This window comes from Antechinus flavipes, chromosome 4 (assembly GCF_016432865.1).
Source record: "Antechinus flavipes isolate AdamAnt ecotype Samford, QLD, Australia chromosome 4, AdamAnt_v2, whole genome shotgun sequence".
Lineage (NCBI taxonomy): Eukaryota > Metazoa > Chordata > Mammalia > Dasyuromorphia > Dasyuridae > Antechinus > Antechinus flavipes.
In genome coordinates, this window is record NC_067401.1 from 25,005,022 (window position 1) to 25,025,944 (window position 20,923).

Consider the following 20,923-nt stretch of genomic DNA (forward strand, 5'->3'; position numbering starts at 1 on the left):
GTTTAAATCCTGGCTCTGAACCCTTCTGCCTGAGGAATCATAGGCACAAATCAGTGCTTTAGACAACTTTCTATGATTGGAGCCTCTAATGTACAGAGGATTGGCCCTTGAGGTGAGAAAGACCTGAATTCAAAACCTGCCTCAGACAGTAGCTGAGTGACTCTGAGCAAGTCACTTAATCCTGTTTTCCTCAGTTTCTTCCTCTGTGAAATGAGCTGGAGAAGGAAATGACTAACCACTCCACCCTCTTTGCCCAGAAAACCCCAAATAGAATCACACAGAATCTCACAGGACTGAACAGCATCAAAACTGTCAGTTCGCAAGCTGGGGCCAATCTGTACTGTTCTAGCTCATTTTTCAGAGGAGGAAACCAAGGCAGATTAGAGTCACCCATCTGGTAAGTGTCTGAGGTTGGGTTTGAACTCATGGAAGATGAGTCTTCTGGACTGCAGGCCCAGTGCTCCATACACTGCGAGGCTCCTGACTCTGGTCCCTGTCCTGTGTTTAGATTTTGCTAGCTCCTAGAGAGATATTGCCTCCCCCCTTTATCTCAGAGAAGTTCTTCTCTGATTCGGACCCTGGAGCCAGGGCTGGAGACATTCCCCAGTTTCTTAGATAAGGAGCTAAAGCAGGGGCTCAGATGACTTTGATTCAGCCTTCCTCTGGCCATCCCTGCTGCCGTCTGGGCCGCCCATAGGGAGCCTCCTGTCCAGCCCATGTCCGGCTGCCAGTCTTGGGACAGCTCCTCTTTTCTCTGGTTTCTGGCCTGAACTCTTCTAAAAAATTTCTTTGGGAAAACAGGCTTTTGTTCTCTCTTCCTGGGATGTGTGCTTGGAGAATCTGTCTTGACCGCTGCCGTGAGGGCAGCCTGACCTTTGTTTCCAGCGGGGGCCTGAGGAGCTCCTCTGCGTCCTGCTTCCCCCCAGAACTTTCTTTCTAGGTTTCAGAGGTGAATGAAGTCCTTTGTGTTGGGCCAATAGGAAGACCTGTGCGTGTTCATTTGCAGGCTTTCTTTGTTGGAGAGCATCATAGGACCCGGGGATTATCGCCTTGGAGCTGGAAGGCGCTCAGGAGTGTTAACAGATGGTGGGGGAAGGGGCTATCAAGTGACTTGATCAAGTCCTATGAAGACCAGGATTTGAATCTAGGATCTTTGCGTCCAAATTTGGTCTTTTCCCCTCCACTTTAGGATTGGATGATGGCTTGGGGGCCAGAATCCAGATTAGGAAAGCCAGATAGAGGGAGATAAAGTAACGTGATCTCCAGGTGCCAGGATAGAATTCTACGGCTAAGCTGCCCCAGAGCTTAGATTGGCTCAGGTTTGGCAAAACTAAAATGATCTGGGTTAAGGATAAATAGATTTGCTTGTTTTATTTTTGTGTGTAAAAGAGACATAAAAAACTGGGCAGCCGAAAATGAGCTTGGAGGCAGCAAGACCCAAGTTCAAAATCCTCCCTCACAGACTTACTGGCTGTGTGACTCTGGAGAGCGCACCCCTCTTTGGGAGCATCTGTGTCCGTATCTCCCATCTCAGTGCTTTTGCCCGGGCTGTCCCCGATGCCTAGAATGCCCTTCCTTCTCCCTTCCCCCTATTAGAATCTTAATATTATTCAAGCTTCTGTTCGAGTCTCGCTGCCACTGTCTCTCGTTCTCCTTCCTCATATTTTTTCATGTTTATTTATCTGTAAATACAGATATGACTTCCCTTTTTTATCATTTCCCTTGAAGGGGGACGGGTTCTTTCTAGTTAGAACCAGCCCTACCATTGCTCCTGCAAAGGGACCAGCTGTTGGCTGCCTTCCCTCATGACACAGAGTGTCAGCTTCCCAAAGCAGAGATTGTCCCATTTTTATCTTTGTCTGCCCAAAGACTGGGACATAGATCTCCGATAGACGTCTGAGTAATGGGGAGATTCCACTGGTTTCCTTTTTCTGACTTCTAGACAAGAATGATCTGGAATCAGGAGACCCAGCCTCAGGCACGGTCTGGCTAGGTGACTTTGGAGAAGTCCCTTCACCCCGGGTGCCTCAGATTCCTCATCTGTCAAACGAGCTGGGGAAGAAAATGTCAAAATGCTCCAGTATCTGCCAAGAAAACCCCAAATGGGATCATGAAGAGTCAGATGTGACCAAACAACTGAACAAAGAGAAAGAGGAAATCTTTGCAAATAGAATGCAAGCAGGGGCTGTTTCCTCCTTGACTTTGTAAGCCCGGGGCCCGGCACAGTACCAGGTCCCTAGTAGGTACTCAGGAAAGGCTTGTTTAACACCGAGATTGTGGCTCTCTCTGCCTCCCTTGTTCCTCAGACATATGGCAGCCGCAACCTGAAGTACGTGGGGATCATTGTACAGCGAGGCATCCTCATGCTGCTCTTGTGCTGTTTCCCCTGCTGGGCCGTCTTCATTAACACCGAGCAGATCCTGCTCCTCTTCAGGCAGGACCCGGATGTGTCCAGGTGAGCCACGCTGTGCCTCAGTTTCCCCATCTGTCAAATGGGCATAATGGCAGAATCTCCCCGTTAGATTTGCTGTGTGAGGATCAAATGAAATAACACATGTGAAACGCTTTTCTAGAGCCAAGAATGGTCATAGCTGTTATTATTGCTCTTTCTTCTATTGATTATTAGTTCACACTGCCTTTAAAGAGATCCAGGACCCAAATATTAACAAAGGCTGGATCAGCTGAAATGTCGCTAAATCAAAGGGCTCCCCTGGAGATGGCAAAAAGCTCTCCTTTTTCAGACTGAAAGTCTGAACCTTTCATTTCTCCAGATATTTCAGTGTCTGTTGGAAGTGTCCTGGCCCCCGGTTTGCTGTTCCCGGGCTGAAAAGTCTGTTTTTAGTCTCTAGGAGCAAAGAGGTTGGAATCCAGTCCCCAAAGCCTTTTGGCATGGAGTCTCGGAGGCCCGGGGGGTCGGAGCCCGAGGTGCTGAGGATTTAAGAAAGCCCTTTGTCCTGGAAACTCCTGGACTGGTTTTTTCTCAAAAGAGGAAATAATTTGGACTTTGAGGTGACAAGCTGACTTTGGAATGCGGGATTAGAATAAACCTCCCCTTGCCTGGGCAGCTGGTCACATTGGAGTGCTTGTGCCCAGGCAGGCCTGAGAGCCCGGCCAGGCCGTTGCCCACGAGTCCATCCCCTTCTCCCCCTTCTTGAAGCCGGTGCACCTACAACGCTTTTCCTTTGTTCTCTCCTAGGCTTACCCAGACCTACGTCATGATTTTCATCCCTGCTCTTCCTGTAAGTGCCCAAGGGTCAGAGGGTTCATTTTCTGGGGTGCCTGGGTATAGAGATAAAAGCTCCATACCCAAGGGAGCCAGTCAGCCCTGCTGGCTCCCTAGAGACAAAGTTCATCCAGACAGGGAGACGTTTACCCGACAAGGCGCTTTCCCACAGGAGGCAAACCTTAACTGGGGCTCTAAATCCAGAGAATGGCCAAATTTCCCTTGGAAATCCTTTAAGCTCCCCTATCAGGAAGAGTATACTAACTTCCGGCAGTTGTGGTGATCAATAAAAAGAGGGAGAGACTTTGGCTGGTACCTTTTCTTCCTAAATGACCTTGTATTTAGCTATTTTGTATTTATTGCTTGATATCTATACAGTAGATGCTTATTTATCCCCCAACCCCCACTATTAGAACCCGAGCTTGTTGCCTCCGGGACGTGCTTTATTCTTTGTACTTGCATCCCCAGAGATCGCTAGGTAATGGATGCATAATAAATATGTGTTGGTTGATTTATAAACAGAGGAAAAAGGAACAAATGGAAAACTTAGCTGGAATGAAGATGAATAAGTAGGAAAAAAAACATTATTCACATTTTTCACCTTTGGTTTCCTACCTCTGGACAGTTAACAAAACAATAAATCAAGTCTCCCATTTCTAACTCTTAACCTGTTTCCAAGGTGTTAATGCTCACACTAAAAATGGCTGGCTCAAGTGGATTATAAGTTAGCTCCAGTCAGTTACCAGCCCTACTACCCTGGGCAAGGCTAAACCGGATGAAGGTGAGAGATCAGGAGGCAATGCCAGGGAAAGGAGTTATAGGAGAAGGTGAAGCAGGTATTTTGTGTACTATTATAGGATGGGAAGGGAGTAGTTTTCTGGAATCCTCACCCTTTAGGGTCCTGTGAGGTTGGACCTTAGTTCTACAGCCTTTGTACCCTGAGGTAGGTCTCATCTCTCTAGGCCATGGGCTTTTCACTTGTAAAATGAGGAAGTTGGACTTGATGTCTTCTTACCCTTAATATTATTTTATTTTTCCCACAATTCCATGTAAAGATAGTTTGTGACATTCATCTTCGTATGATTTTGAGTTCCGAATTTTTCTCCCACACTTCTTTCCCCCTTCTCTAAGAGAGCAAGCAATCTGATTTAACTTATACATGTACAATCATGTTAAACATATTTCCGTATTAGTCATGTTGTGAAAGGAGACTGAGAACAAAAGAGAAAAACTTCATGAAAGAAAAAACAAAAAAAAATCCAAAAAAATGAAAATAGTCTGCTTCTCTCTGCATTCAGATGCCAGTTTTTTCCTCTGGATGGGGATGGCATTTTCCATCAGGAGTTTTTTGCAATTGTCTTGGATCATTGTATTTTTGAGAACAACTAAGTCCTCATAGTTGATCATTAATACAATGTTGTTATTACTGTGGCTTCACGATCTAAAGGCTGGACTTTCCAACTATATGTCTAGAGAGCCAAACCACATGATGCTTATAGAAAGACAGGATGGGAGAAATGGAGGGGACTGAAAAGATCACAGAACAGTCTTATTTTTCTTGTGCAGCATCACAAATACGGAAATATATTTAGAAAAAACACACGTGTTTAACATATTAGATTTTTTGCTGTCTTGTGAGGGGGAAGGGGGAAAGGGAGGGAGAAAATTTGAAACACAAAGTTTTTCAGAGGTGAATGTCAAAAACTTCTTTGCATGTATTTAGAAAAATAAAATACGATTGGAAAAAATAATTAGTCATTGAGAGTTAGAGGGGGTCTCCAGGACCATTTTGTTCAACTAATTCAGTTATTGTTCAGTTGTTTTCAGTCATATCTGACTCTGGGGTTTTCTTGGGAAAGTTACTGGAGCGGTTTGCTGTTTCTTTCTCCAGCTCATTTTACAAATGAGGAAACTGAGGAAAGGAAGGCTAAATAACCTGCCCAGAGTCACACAGCTAGTAAGTGTCTGGGGCTGGATTTGAACTCGGGAAGATGAGCCTTCCTGATTGCAAACCCAGTGCTTTGTGTACTTTAGCACTACCTAGCCACCCTGAGCTGTAGTTCAGCCTATAGCAGAAAAAACAATTCCCACTACCTCATATCCAGCGCATGGCCTGGTACACCATAAGTACTTAATAAATGCTCATTGGCTGACAGTGACTTGAGCAGTCCCAGTGAGGGGGGTCCGCTTTGGGACAGCTCCCTTTGTCAGCAAGTTTTCTGGATAGGAGGCTGAAAGTTGACCTACCGCTTCCCCTCCTGCCCCTGGTTTTGCCAAAAAAGGGGGTTCTGAGCCCCTTCCAACCCAGAGCCCTTCAGATAAAGCTAGAACGTCACCCTGTCCTCCAGACTAAAAGTCTCCCCACTTCCCCCCCACTCCTATGACACAGCCTTCGTAGACCAGGTCTCCTTAGGACAGTGTGCCCCCGGGCTTCCTTATATCAGAAAGCTAGACTCCCTCTTAATGCAGCCCAAGATTACATTAATTTTATTTTAATTCAGAAGGTAGTGCAGCATACGGCTAGTTCTCTGGGCCTGCCATCATGAAACTCTCCAGATCCTTTTTGGGGGAGGAGGGAATACATCCTCCCAACCCTTGCTTACCTCCAGACTCTATTTGTGAAATGATTTTTTAGCCCAAGACTAAGAACTTATGTTTATGCTTATTAGGCTGAGCCCCATGCTTTAGCACTGGATCCTAATTTCCATTCTTTATGTTAGCTGTCCCTCCCAACTTTGTGCCGTTACGAGTTGGATGAGTCTGCCATCTGTGCTTTTATTGAAATCATTGATAAAAAAAAATTGTTCAACAATATAAGGCTGAACATAGATTCTTTTTTTTTAATTTTATTTTATCTAATAATAACTTTGTATTGACAGAATCCATGCCAGGATAATTTTTATACAACATTATCCCTTGCAATCGCTTATGTTTCGTTTTTTCCCCTCCCTCCCTCCACCCCCCCCTCCCAAGATGGCAAGCAGTCCTATATATGTTAAATATGCTGAACATAGATTCTTGCAGCAATCTACTGGAGATTATTAACAACTGGTCTCTGAGGCTAGTCGCTCAACTAGTTCCAATTCCATCCAGTTTTATCAATATCTAATCCATGTCTTTCCATATTCTCCACAGGAGTAATATTAAATATTTTACCAAATAATTTGTAAAGATCCGGTAAACCATATCAATAATGCCCACAAACTAATTTATATAATAATACATAAAAATATCATCTGTGGAATCAGAGAGACACAATTCCGCTTAGCCACGTAGCCACGTGGTCGGGATTTAGCTGAGACTGAAGTCACCGGGCTTGGCAAGAAATGAAATATTAACATTTCCTTCGCTTTGTTTTCTTACAGGCAGCCTTCCTTTACATATTGCAGGTTAAATATTTGCAGAACCAGGTAATGATCACTCATTTCCTTCCTCTGGGGCAGAGTGGGGCCGTTTCCTTCTCTTTCCTTTAAGTGTTAGTTCTCACACGGGGATCATCAACATGTTCTGAATTCAGGGAATCCAGGGAAAATTCCTAGTGGCTTAGGAAGCACTAAAAACGCATTTCTTCGTCTAGGTTCATAGGATCCCAGGCTGATTGAGAATTGATCTCAAAAATCATCTCGTCAGTCACTTTATTTTAGAGAAGAGGCCCAGAAATGGTCATTGATTTGCCCAATATTTCATTAGTGAAGGGCGGAGTCTAGGTCTCATTGGATCATAGACCCAGAGCTGGAAGGTAACGCAGAGACCACTAACTCCAGGCCCTTTTTACTGAGTTATAGGTAAGTGATTTATCCAGGATCCCAGAGTCAGTAAATAGTAGAGCTCAAGTCCTGTAATACTAAATCCAGGGCTCTTCTCTCTGCCCTCCTCCCCTTTACACAGGGGCTGATGTTTGGAAGTCATGTCAACAAAAAATGGACATCTGGCTCCTGAACATTCCCTTATTCACAAGGCCATGAGATTTAGCACCAGAGGCAATTTTATGGGTTATCTAGTTCGACTTGTTCGTTTTACAGATCAGGAAACTGAGACCCAGAGAGGTGAAAAATATTGCCTAAAGTTATACAGGAAGTAACAGAAATCAGAATTAGAACTCGGGTCCTATGACTTCAAATTCATCGTTCTTTCCACAGCACCACATGGTCTAGTGTGAGGTATCTGGCCCCATTTTACAGATGAGGCAACAGGAACCAGCGTAGACAAGTATTTTGTTCAGGGTCACATTCCTTGTGTGTGAGCAAGGCAAGTTTGAATACAGGCTTTGTGACTCTCAGGCAAAGACTCTACCTCCCTGATTCTCTCTATTCCTACCACATACTCTCTTGTGCTCAGTAATAATTACTATTTTTTGTAGGTAGACACACACGTGTACACATACGTGTGTATACGTACATATTGATGTAGCATAATTAGGGAGCTGAGCCCCCAAATCCCCAGATTGGGGTCTCACAGCTGCATAATTAGAAATGGTGACACTTGGCATCCCACGCCGTATTTGGAGTCACTTTGGTGGGATTCACTCTTTGTTGCCTCTATTTTCAGAGGAAATTCTAGATTCTTTCTAGATTTCTACCTCCCTGCTAGCAGAGGTAATGGAAATGAAAATAAAAATAGCAGTAATATAAATATATATGTATATATTTATGTAATGGAAATGAAAATAAAAATAGCTGTAAATCTCTATATATGTTTATATTTATATAATGGAAATGAAAATAAAAATAACAATAAATATATGTATATTTTTTATTTTTTATAATTTGATAATTATATATATATGTATATATAAGCTTATGTCTTGATACTTTTATTCCTCTACACAAAGCAGTTATATCATGAATGAGCACAATACTTACCAACTTAAGTGGAGAGTGTTGGATCTGAATCCAGCATACAAGAAGAATGAGTTATAATAGTAACAAATGTTCAGTTTCTCTGGAGGGGTGTGGGCGAGGCAGTTGGGTTAAGTGACTTGCCCATGGTCACACAGCTACTCAATGTCAGAGTGTCTGCAGCTGGTTTTGAACTCAGGTCCTCCTTACTCCGGGGCCGGTGTTCTGTCCGCTGCACCACCCAGCTGACCAATTTTAAAGACGCTCTGCCTGTGTTTGGTTCTCACTATACTCCTGAGAGGTCCGTGAACCTCAGTTTACAGATGTGGAAAAGAATTTTGAGGGGAAATTTTACAAATAGTGGGATACAGTTCCTCGCAGGAGAAGGAAGATTGAAGCTTCCCCCCAGTGGGAGAAGTATCTACATGGTCTTATGATCATAGATCTCTCTAGTTAGGGGCTAGAACTCTGAAACCTTAGAACTGGAGAGGGAGGCCATTGTGCCCATCGATAGAGGAGGAAACTGAGGTTCAGAGAAGCTATTTCACATGACCTGCCTAAAGTACACCTTGGATTAGGGACCAGACTGGGATTAGAATAGAGATCTCTTGACTTCCTAGTCCTGGTCCTTTCCAATGCACCAACCAACATGAGAATTGGAAGATTTAAAATAATTTTTATCTTTATTTTCAGCTTCAAATTCTTTCACTCCCTTCAAGAGTCAACCATCCTGTTGGCTATCTCGGTTCACAAGGTCCGGGATTCAAATCCTAGTTCTTCCACTCACTCCCTAGGTGGCTCTGGGCATGTCATGTCATTTCTCTCCCTTGCTCAGTTTCTCCATCTGTAAAAGCCCTCTCAGGCCCTTTCCAGTCCTAAATGTGCCCCTCGAAAGCCTGATATAGATAAGAATCAGGTAAGGGGATTGGAACTTTCTTGTTCTTTTAAAAGTTGAAAATAATTGTGCTGTTGACATGTGTTTGACCCAGAGGCAGTACTTCTGAAAAGAGTGAGTGGTTTTCTCCCTGTTTCAGGGAATAATACTGCCCCAGATTATCACGGGAATAGTGGCCAACATCCTCAATGCCATCATTAACTACGTGTTTCTCCATCGACTGAGCCTGGGTGTGATGTGAGTCCGATTCAGTCTTTGAGCAGGGAAAAGGAGGCTGGGAGGCTGGACCCAAGGCCTTTGTGTTGGTAACATGTAACCCACCTATTTACCGCCTTGTATCAGAGGAGTTTTTCCCCAATTGGAAAGAACATTTCAAGGGGTGGAAGGTTGTTCCTGCTTCCCCAGGAAAATAAGTCTGTGGAAGTAGCCTTTGGGAAGGATGGACCACATGGTATAGCAGAAAGAGTAATGGGTTTGGGGTTGGGGGACTTAGATTGAACCCCTGTCTGTGTGACCTTGGATTAATCAATTTGCTTTGCTGGACTTTCCTTTCCTCCTCTGTAGAATGAATGGGTTGGACCAGATGACCCAACTCTAAGAATTCTGTGATTCTGAACCCTAAGGTCTTGTAATCTAAATTTTCCTTCATCCTGCCAGCATACCAAATCCATACCAAATCCATACAAATTCATACAAATACATAACCCAGGGCTTGGAAAGCAGAAGGGCAGATAGTCCATTCCTCTGTCTTGTTCTTTCTTGCTAGGGGATCTGCACTGGCGAATACCATTTCCCAATTCACCCTGACCCTCTTCCTCTTTCTGTACATCGTCTGGAAAAAGTTGTACCGTGACACCTGGGAAGGTAATGAATGCTACAGCCCCCAACACGTACTAGGTGCTTAGTAAATGTTGATTGACTGACTATAGCAACGTGATTCCAGGAGGAAATTTTTGATCAAATCAGGTTCAGGCCAATATCTTATTGTATTGTAACATAATAAACTCAAAATGATCCTCACCTGAATCCTAAAGGTCACATCATATAGGACAAAATTAGTAGAGAACCAGTTCCAGCACTTCTCAAACTGTCCATCAGGGAAAACCTGGCAGTTAGACATAGGAAAACTAGCTTTATAATATGGGCCTTGATGCCCGTGGTCACTATAGGAAATAGTCAGCACTGTGCATTATGTGTTCAACAGACCACTCTTCGATTCTCAGGGTGCTTAAGCAGTATTAGCTTTTTTTAAACACAGCAGTCTTATTAAAGCCTGGGATCTGTAGAACTTCTGAGGTCTGAAACCCAGTTCTTGAGGTTTTCTCTCTATTTTAAAGGCTTGCAAAAGGCAATATAAATGAGTCTAGAAAGGATTTCTCTTCTTTCATTCTACAATGAGGGCCAGTGATCTTCAAACAGGAGAGGAGTCTGCTTTCCCCAATCAGCTCCCAGCGCAATATTTTCCTCCAATCAGATCAGCTCACTGCAGCAATAGTAGTGCCCATCAGTCCTTAGTCAGCCAAATTTAACTAGACTCATCTCAAAGTAAGGACTACTACTTCCTGTTCACTTTTTGGTTCTGTCAGCATCTCAACTCCATTAGCTTCAGGCTTTTAATTCTCCATCTTTTTTAATTTAAATCAGGGTTTCCTCATATATAGAAACTCACTTCTAACTTAGGAGTGGAAGACCCCAAAAATCTATATTTCTTATCAAATAGGACAAAAATGGTCAATATACCATTGTCCCAGAGTCTCTATAAACAGTTCTTTGATATAGGATTCCCCAGAAATAAATTTTAAACTCCTAAAAACAGTCATAAGTAAACTAGCAGCTGAGAACAATGAACTGCAGCCATCCTTTTCCCGTCCTTTTCAATAAATAAAATTTCTACATGAGAAAATTTTTTTGCATATTCATGAAGTTGAAAAAGCTTCTGCATAAACAAAATCATTGCAGCATTGAGAATAGAAGTTATGGATTGGGTGAAACTGTTCTTTTCACTGAAAGGAATTTCTTTCCCTTCCCTTTACAGGGTGGTCCCTCGAGTGCCTGCATGACTGGGACTCCTTCCTTCATCTGGCCATTCCCAGCATGCTCATGCTCTGCATTGAATGGTGGGCATATGAGATCGGGAGCTTCCTCAGTGGTCAGTGCAGGGACAGGTGATGCTGGAGGAGGACACGTGGAGTGGGAAGGGGGTAACTGTCACTTACACCAGGGAGTAAATGGAATCTTTTCCTCAGGTACCATCAGCATGGTGGAGCTGGGAGCCCAGTCTGTTGTCTATGAGCTGGCTACAATAGTGTACATGGTAAGGGGGTTAAGGATATGCAGTATCACTGCAAACTTTTCTTCCCAGTAACTGGAAATGGAAAAAATGGATGAAATGTTTCTGTGAATTAATGGGCTGGGATTGGTGGTATGGGAGCTCTCCTGATATACTAGCTTATTTTTTACACACACACACACACACACACACACACACACACATAATTTCCAAATGATATAATCATAACACAAAAGGAAATATCACGCAGAAACTTTCCATGTCTTTTTGACATCATTTTAGAAAAAAGTCACAAATCACAGCAGCATAGATTTAGAACTGGAAATGATCTCAGAGAACATCTAGCTCAACCCCCTCTCTTTATAAAAGCCGAGGTCCAGAGAGATTAAGAGGCTTAGGGTCATAGATTTAGAATTGGAAGGAAAATAAAAGGGGAGATTAATAAAATTGAAAGTAAGAAAGCTATTGAATTAATAAATAAAACTAAGAATTGGTTTTATGAAAAAACCAACAAAACAAATAAATCTTTAGTTAATTTGATTAGAAAAAGGAAAAAAGAAAATCAAATTTGTTAGTCTCAAAATGAAAAGGGACAACTTTAAACTAATTTAAAAAAAAAAAAAGGAAATTTGAATTGGAAGGAAATGCCAAGGTTATCTGAACCAACTCCCATTTTATAGATGAGGAAACTGAAGAAGGGAGACATGAAGTCACATGCTCAAGGAAACATATATAGTAAGTAGCAGAGCCAGGTTTTGAGTCCAGTTATATTTCTCCTGGTTATCTAGGAGGTGCTATATTGCATAGAATACTGGACTTAGAGTCTGGAGGACTCCTCTTCCTGAGTTCAAATTCTGCCTCAGACTCTGACTGGCTCTGCTACCCTGGACAAGTCACTTAACCTTATTTGCCTCAGTTTTCTCATCTGTCAAATGAGTTGAAGAGGGAAATGGCAAACTACTCTAGAATCTTTGCCAAGAAAACCCCAAAAAGAATTATAAAAAAAATCAGATGTGACTCAATAACAATAAAAAAGAGGAAAAGGAATTTGTTGCACTGATGACTTTCAGGCAGTTAAGTGGTAAAGAAAAGAAGTATCAGACAGGAAGGACCCCAACCAGATTAAAATGTAATTGAGAAATATTTAACAAAATAAATTAAAAGCACAGTGGAACCTCAATAATATCAATATTTTGTTTTCTAAATTAATATGTGCCAAAGGGATGCTTTTTAGAGTTTAGTGGTCCAGTTTCTCTAACTTTGACAGCACTGGTGCTAGACTAGAGACTACCTCAAATACTAATCATGGGCAAATCACTTACCTCTCAGCCTCAGTTTCCCCATTTCTCAAATAAGGATATCAATAACACCTAACTCGTGGAAATATTTAGAAGATAAACTGAGGTAGTTTATATACATCTTTTTACAAATCTTAATAGAAATGCCAACTATTATCACCACTGCTAATTATTCTCATTATTATTAATTTTAAGGAACACACTTATACATTTTAGAGAACAAGCTATTTTCTATAATTTTATTGCCTATAACTACATTAGTAACAATAAATCAATGGAAAGTCAGAACTGGTTAAGCAGGTACTTTGGAATGCCAGGTACAAATGCTTTCTACTCATGATGCAGTCCTGTATTGGGGAGGGCTGGAACTGGAATCAGGAGAAGTCTGAATTTAAATCTTACCTTAGGCACTTTCTTTGTCACTTTAAGAAAGTCACTTAATTTCTCCTAGCCTCAGTTTCTCCCTCTGTAGAATGGAGATAATAATACCAACCATATAGAGACCAGAGTAGCTATCAAGATAGCTTGAGTGGCTTGTGGGGAGGCATAGGCCAGTTTAATATAGTAAGTTTAAACTTATACTTACACAGCTAGACTTGTGAGCCCATTAATCCAGCATCAAAACCTTCTATTCAGACTATTTTTTTGTTTTCTTCCACTCTTTAGGCATATTTTAGAGCATATAATTTATTTTATTTTAAAATTGTATTCATTTATTGAAATTTATCTTAATTTATTTTATTTTTACTCTGTGCAATATATCTTATTTTAAATTTTATTTATTTAAATTTATTTTATACTGTAATTTATTTTGACACTTTGAATTTATTTTATTTTTATACTTCATAAATTTATTTTATTTTTAAATTTTATTAATTTTAATTTTATACTATATACTTTATTTTATTTTAACATTTTATTTACTTATTTAAATTTGTTTATTTTACATTTATTTTATTTTTATACCACATAATTTATTTTTTTATTTTTTAAATTTTAAATTTTTATTTATTTTACATTTATTTTATTTTTATACTACATAATTTATTCTGTTTTTAAGTTTTACTTAAATTTATTTTACACTGATTTATTTTAAATTTTTATTTATTTAAATTTGTTTATTTTTAATTTATTTTATTTTTTACTACATAATTTATTTTTAAAAATTTTTTAAATTTAAAATTTTTATTTATTTTACATTTATTTTATTTTTGTATTACATAATTTATTCTATTTTAAAATTTTATTTATTTAAATTTATTTTATACTATATTTTATTTTAAATTTTCATTTATTTATTTTTCAGAGTATATGATTTTATTTTTCCATTCTTCAAGGACTTGTGATCTCATCAGTGTGAATAGCTCCCTTCCATAGCCCAGATGACAAACATCATGGTGTTTGATCAGCTGACCTATAACCCAACCATCTAGTCTTATCTTTCAGCATTCCCACACTTGGATAACTGTCACAACATAGCAAGCCCTTTCTGCTACCTTACCATCAATCCATAAGTTAGGTTTTAAATAATAATAATAATTTTATCAATATTTTTTATTGATTGTTGTTTAGTCATTTCAATCCAACCTGACTCTTTGTGACCCCAGTGGGGTTTTCTTGGCAAAAATATTGGAATGGTTCGCCACTGCCTTCTCCAGCCCATTTTACAGATGAGGAAACTGAGGCAAACAAGGTTAATTAAGTCACTTGCCCAGAATCACTAAGAGTCTGAGATCACATTTGAACTTGGGAAGATGATGAGTCTTCCTGACTCCAGACCCTGCATTCTATCCACTATGGCGCCACCTAGTGACCCATCTTTTATTTTTATATCATCTTTATTTCTGAATATATATCTGTCTCCCTATCCATCCTCCCACACCCAGGGAACCATCGTTTAGAAAGAAAGAAAGAAAGAAAGCACAAATCATTCAGCAAAATGAACACAATAGCTTGGCTATTCTCAGCAACACAGTGATCCAAGAGAATTCTGAAGAACTTAGAGTGAAAGATGCTGTCCACCTCCAGAGAAGTAGTAGTAAAGCCTGAATACAGATCCAAGAGGTTTTTTCTTTAGTTTCTGTTTGTGTTTGTCTGTGTTTACTTTCACAGTATTTACTTAGAAATGTGTCCTGCATGACTACACATGTGTAATCCACGTCAAATCGCTTGCCTTCTCAATAGGGGGAAGGAAGGAAGAAAATTTGGAACTCAAAATATGAAAAAAAAGTTAAATTTTTTAAATGTGTAACTGGGGGGGAAATAAAATATAAAAAAACCTAACACAGCAACCAAATCTGACAGGAGTAGATTTTGCAATGCACATCATACTCTCCCTCTTAGCAAAGAAGAGGAAATACATTTTTCTTATCTCTTCTTCAGAGACACAGTGCTGTTTAATTTTGTGTATGTGTGTGTATGTTTATGTGTGTTCTATCCATTTATATTGCTGGAATTGTTGTGCATATTGTTTTCCTCTTTGCATTAATTCATATGTCTCTCCCTGCTTCTCTGAATTCTTCATAATTATCATTTCATAAAATACAATAATATTCTATTATATTCATTTATCACATCTTCCCGTCTTTCTCCATATCCTTTATTTCTTGCTCTTTACTAATACTTTTTAAAAAGTGCTTCTTAATATGATAGAGGAAGTATTTATTTGGGGAACCAAAAATCAGCTTTATTTATAGTGAAATAAAATTAGCAGCTTTCCTATAAGAGCAGAAGTAAAACTGTGTTCTTCCTTCCCAGCGTGACTATTTAACAAAATTTTAGAAATGTTATCTACTGAAAAAAGAAAAATGAAAAAAGAAATGATCACAGGAAAATAAGAAGTTAAAATACCTACTTCACATGACATTCTTGGAAATCGAGAATAAATTAAAATTAACATTTAAAAAAATTTTATGAAAAAACTTTTGATATTTGTTCTCAAAAATTATGAGTTCCAAATTCTCTCCTTTCCTCCCTCCTTCTTGAGAAGGCAAGCAATATAGATTATACATGTGCAGTCAAGGAAAACATTTCTGTATTAGTCATTTTGAAAAAAAAATGCAGAACAAGAAAATGAGAATAAGAAGGAAATTTCAAAAAAAGGTATGCTTCAATCTGTACTGAGATTCTATCACTTCTTTGGGAGTAGAGAGCATTTTTCATTGCAAGTCCTTTGAATTGTCTTGGATAATGGATTGCTCAGAAATTGCTAAGTCATTCACAGTTGATCTTCGTTACTGTGTACAATGCTCTCCTGGTGCTGCTCATTTCCCTTTGCATCAGTTCATGTAAGTCTTTCCAGGTTTTTCTGAGAGCATCATGCTCATCATAATAAAATAATCTTGATGATAAGAAATTCAGTTGAACAAAAATTTATTAAATGTCTTGAAAATAAGAGTGTCAACATAAACACACAAATTCCGTCTCAGGTTCAACAGTTTTGTGAGCCAACATTGCTAGAGCAGGGAGAATGAATAAGGATATGAATGTGGTCATAAGCCAAAGATTTGACGATCATCAATGGACCTTGGCTAGTTCCAAAACATAATGTTTTCTATATCTCCAAGATGTTACTCCAGAGTGACCTTGCCATTCTCCTGCTTTGATGACTTGTATTGCTGCTAGAATTAAGTTTAAATTCCTCCGTCCGATTTATAAAACCCTTCGGATTCTGGGCTCAGCCTAAGGAAGCCAGATTATGTATCGTGACCAGTGTCACACAGGTGAAAACTTTAAAGCTAAAAGGGACCTTGGAAACCATCAAGTCCAACTTCCTCATTTACAGATGAGAAAACTGAAGTCTGTTCACTGAAAATGTTCATCGACTTGCTCAGGGTCTCAAAGGCAGAATGTGTTGGAGGCTCAGACTCAGGATTTCCTGTCTCTCCCTTTCTAAGGTCACACTAGAGGGAGGGGGGCGTTGGGGATGAAATGAGATTCATTGCTTCCTATTTCTACAACCCCTCCAGCAATGACTAGTTCCCATTTTTTTCAGCTTCACTGGTGATCAGACTGTACATCCCAGCAGCCCAGCCCAAGGGCTGACATTTAAGTTTATCCTTTCAAATTTGGGAAATTCAGGGTTCTGACTTTTAACTCCAACTGGAACCCTGCTGGAAGTCAGAGGCTGTGTCCCTTGTCTCTCTTTATTAATTTTTTTGGTGGATGGGGGATTTCTGTGTTTCAGATCCCCACAGGATTCAGCGTGGCCGCCAGTGTTCATGTTGGAAACTCCCTGGGGGCTGGGGACATTGAACAGGCCAAGATATCCTCGGCCATTTCTCTGCTGACCACAGGTACTGGGTGCTGCATTCTGTAGAATAACCCAGCTCTCTCCTATCCTTGTCCCTTCTGGATTTTTGTTGGAATTACTGGAGAGAAATGCAGTTGATGAACGCTTGCAAAAGTAGGTCCCAGGCCAATTGTCTGAGTCCTGATTGGCCCAGAGTGACTATAAATAGCAATTGTTCCTGTTTTGGCCAGAAATGTTGAGTCTTCCCTTCCCAAATTGTTTTTTTTTAAAACAGTAAAAGAGGCCATTTTTGCTTCATTCCTTACCTAGCCTTAATCATCGGGCATTTCCTCAATTAAACTGAGATCTTAAAAACCTTAGTTTAAAATTAAAGTTAAGTTAAATTTAAATTAAAGTTTAAAAATTAAATTTAAAAAAAAGTCCCATTGCATGCAGGGTCATCTCTGGTCTTTCTGTTTTGTATCTTGCCACTGGATCCAGATGGCTCCAGCGGGGAAAGTGAGACTGGTGATTCCGCCCAGCCCTCCCCTCCCCCAAATCCAATTCATCTGCAGGTCACGGCATCAACCATCATCATGGTCCTTTTTGATAACAAAGCTCCAACAACGACAACAGCTGTTTTTAGACATCAGGTGGATTATTTTGCCTCCTTTTCCCCCATAGAAATGTTTGCCATCACTTTGTGCATTGTACTTGCAAGCTGCAAAGACGTCGTTGGATACATTTTCACCAGTGACAGGTGAGTGTTTTGACTCCCAATAACAGGGTTGTTGACCAGAGTCCAGGTTGAGATTTCAGGGGGATTCCATGAACTTAGTTTAAAAAAAAAAACAACTTTGATAACTATATTTCAATCTAATCTGTTCCCTTTGCAATTTGCTATATTTTATGCACATATATATATATATATAATTCTGAGAAGGGATAGTAGACATTGCTGCTGTTAGAAGGGACTGAGGTGAAAACCTCCTCCTTCCCTAGCCCCTGCCCACTCTGAAATGACCAACTTATTCAGTTCTTTAAAAATAATTCTGCTGCACAGGTTACCTGCCATCTAGGGGAGGAGGTGGGGAAAGGAAGGGAAAACATTTGAAACACAAGCTTTTGCAAGGGTGAATGTTGAAAATGATCCACATAGATGTTTTGAAAATAAAATGCTTTAATAAAAATAAATTAAATTTAAAAATAATAATTGTGGGGGCAGCTAGGTGCTGCAATAGAGCATCAGGTCTGGAGTCAGGAGGACTTGAATTCAAATGTGACCTCAAATACTTGACACTTATTAGCTGTGCGACTCTGGGCAAGTCACTTAACCCTGATTGCCTCATAAAAAACCAAACAATTCTCGGTATCTTTTGTTTCTACATGTGGCCAGATTAATACTTTCCCCTCTCCCTCCATGTGCCAAAGCACAGTTGAGAACTTGGCGGGCCTGGCAGGTTGGTTTTCCATTCTCGTAGCATTTTCTTGCTGCCTTTTCTCGAGGCTGCGGGATGTGGCAGACAGTTCTGGCTTGGGTTCAAGTCCAGCTTCTGATACATCTTGGCTGTGTGACCATGAGGAAGCACCTTGCCCCCCCAAAAAAAAGACCCCCCTTGGGACCATACGTCACAGAACAATCGCCAATCTTCATTGAGAGATTTTCTCCCCAGAAACCAAATCTTTTTGAGTCTCGTCCGCCCCCACCAAGCTCACGTTCTCTCCTGAATTCCTCCCACACTCGGGAAAACCCCCATTGGGGTCTGTTCTGGGCTGGGGAATCAGTCGGTTGTTTGCATTAATCAGATCTCTGGTTTCGTAATCCAACAGATGGGGAGCTCCCAGCGTGGAGATCCTCTCCCAGGGCAGACTAACTCCTTGCCCAGAGGTTCTCGGGCAGGAAAAGTCAGAAGGGGCCTGGAGCCCGGCTCAGCCAGTCAGGAAGCGACTGTGAGGCTATGGGCCATAGCCAAGGCCTAAAGGCGTCCTGCCCACCCAGAGCTTCCACTCCAATGAGGGAGCCGCTTATGAGGGAAGAGAAGGCAAGGGTCGGGAGGGATCTTTGCAGACTGCACTTCCAGTTAATGAAGTCAGAAGCCAGAAAGGAGTGTGGACATCTCTCCCAGTCGGCATCGAGCCCCAAAGGGGAGGAAAGAGAGAGGACGATTTGCCAGATCAAGAGTTTTTTTTTGTTTTTTTGTTTTTTTTTTTGCGAATGGGGAAGACTTGTAGCAGTGATTGAATATCGGGGGCTCAAAGGCCAGCTCTGTCATGCTGCCTCTCACTAGTGGTCTAATGATCCCCCCAAAATCCCTTAAGGTATTTGTACTATTGGAGTACTTAAGAGGTATAATATATACATAAGTAAATAAATACAAAGTTTTCTTTCTTATAAGGGGAGGTTCACTAGGTGAGAGCATTTTATGGTTTTTCTGTCTTTGTGACCCCATTTGTGGTTTTCTTGGCAGAGATACTAGAGTGGTCGGCCATTTCCTTCTCCAGCTCACTTGACAGATGGGGAAACTGAGGCAAACAGGATTAAATGACTGGCCCAGAGTCACACGGCTAATAAATGTCTGAGGCTAGATTTGAACTGGAGTTGAGCCTCCCTGACTCCAGGTCTGGTGCTCTGTCTCCTGAGCCACCCAGCCATCCCAAAGGAGGGATCATAGAAGGACTTCTTGCGGGATGCTTAAAAAGGGCATGAACAAAACTCTTCAAAGAGTGATCGCCTCCACTCTGAGAGCCCGCTATGGACCTTTGCCCTTTGCTCTTTCTTTTCCTAACAGAGAAATCATCACCCTGGTCTCCAAGGTCATTCCCATCTATGCCTCTTCCCACCTCTTTGATGGCTTTGCTGTGAGTATGCCATAGAGTCCTCCGGGGCTTTTTTTCTGGTGGATTTTTCTTTTTTTATTCTGATTGCATTCAGGAGAGAAGGGCTAACAAAGACCCTCCGGCAGAAGGTTTTCCTTCTGGTTGGGTCAACAGGTGTTCTGAATACCTTGACGTTAGTATGAGGTTAGAATTACAACTTGGCAAGAGTTAGAAGCATAGAATTGTAGATCTGGGCCTGGAAGAGATCTCAGAGGCCTTCTTGTCCAAGCTGAGTGTTTTGCCCAATAGAATATAGATCACAGATCGGCTCTGGAGCTAGAAGGAACCCCAGAAGTGATCTGTGCCGCCGCCTCATCTTGCAGTTAGGGAAACAGGCCCACGTAGTTAAGTGACTTGCTTAAGGTCACATGGATAGGAAGCATCAGAAGGCTGATGTAAGCAGATTTTAATGGCTTTTTATCCACTGTGACACTCTGCTTTTCACATACATTTATAGGAAATAATATTAAGCAATCTTTTTACTTTTATTTGTTTTATCTTTTTATTCATTCATTATTTCTCTATTTTATTTATTTATTTATCTGGTCATTTATTTGTTAATTCATTATTCATTTTGCTTGTTAGTGTCCTTATTTATTTATTTATTCATTATTACAGTATCTTGTCTGCCCCTCAGTAAAATGCATCCTACTCAGCTGCTTGCTTGCTTCCCTACTGTTACCCTTTCTCTGAATCTGTATGATTTCCAAAGTCTTTGCCAATGCTAATAAAATATAACTCTTTCTCACTTTTTTTATTTCAACTGTTATTTTCCCACAAGGAAATTCTATCAATGTATATCAGTACATTGCACTGTGTAATTTATTGCAGCAGAGAATTGCTGAGGGGTCACTGATTTATTTGCCCAAGATCATCCAGCTAATCTGTGTCAGGGGCAGGATTTGTACTCAGGACTTCCTGACTGCAGCTCGTTATCTAGGCTGTGGCCGCTCTCCATGATTCTCATTCTCTAATTAAAAAATTTGTATAGAAAGGCAGCATGGTATAGTGCAGTGGTTCTCCAAATATGGTCTAGAGAATCCTGGGGATCTCTGAAACCCTTTTAGAGGGTCTACAAATTCAAAAATAGTTTTTATTTCCAATAGGGTAAATGTCTATAAATATAATCCAGATAAACAAAAATGGTTTGGAGAGAGCCTCAATAATTTTTAATAGGATAAAAGATACTGAAAACAAAAGTGTGAGAACCACTGGAGTGGATCCTCGAGTCCTATCTCTGATACTCCTTGTCTGCGTGATCTTAGGCAGTC

The 20,923-nt window shown here is 40.6% G+C and overlaps 1 protein-coding gene across 2 annotated transcripts in view; it reads left to right on the forward strand.

Annotated features, from left to right (window-relative positions):
• The window catches only part of SLC47A1 (solute carrier family 47 member 1), a 43,030-nt gene that overhangs the window by 11,356 nt on the left and 10,751 nt on the right, over positions 1-20,923 (forward strand). For both annotated transcript variants that reach the window (XM_051992091.1, XM_051992090.1), the window contains exons 4-13: positions 2,307-2,455; positions 3,197-3,239; positions 6,589-6,633; positions 9,096-9,193; positions 9,723-9,820; positions 10,992-11,105; positions 11,203-11,270; positions 16,731-16,839; positions 17,460-17,535; positions 19,565-19,634. In XM_051992091.1, the coding sequence (XP_051848051.1) occupies positions 2,307-2,455; positions 3,197-3,239; positions 6,589-6,633; positions 9,096-9,193; positions 9,723-9,820; positions 10,992-11,105; positions 11,203-11,270; positions 16,731-16,839; positions 17,460-17,535; positions 19,565-19,634 (870 nt within the window). The remainder of the gene's footprint in view (positions 1-2,306; positions 2,456-3,196; positions 3,240-6,588; positions 6,634-9,095; positions 9,194-9,722; positions 9,821-10,991; positions 11,106-11,202; positions 11,271-16,730; positions 16,840-17,459; positions 17,536-19,564; positions 19,635-20,923) is intronic.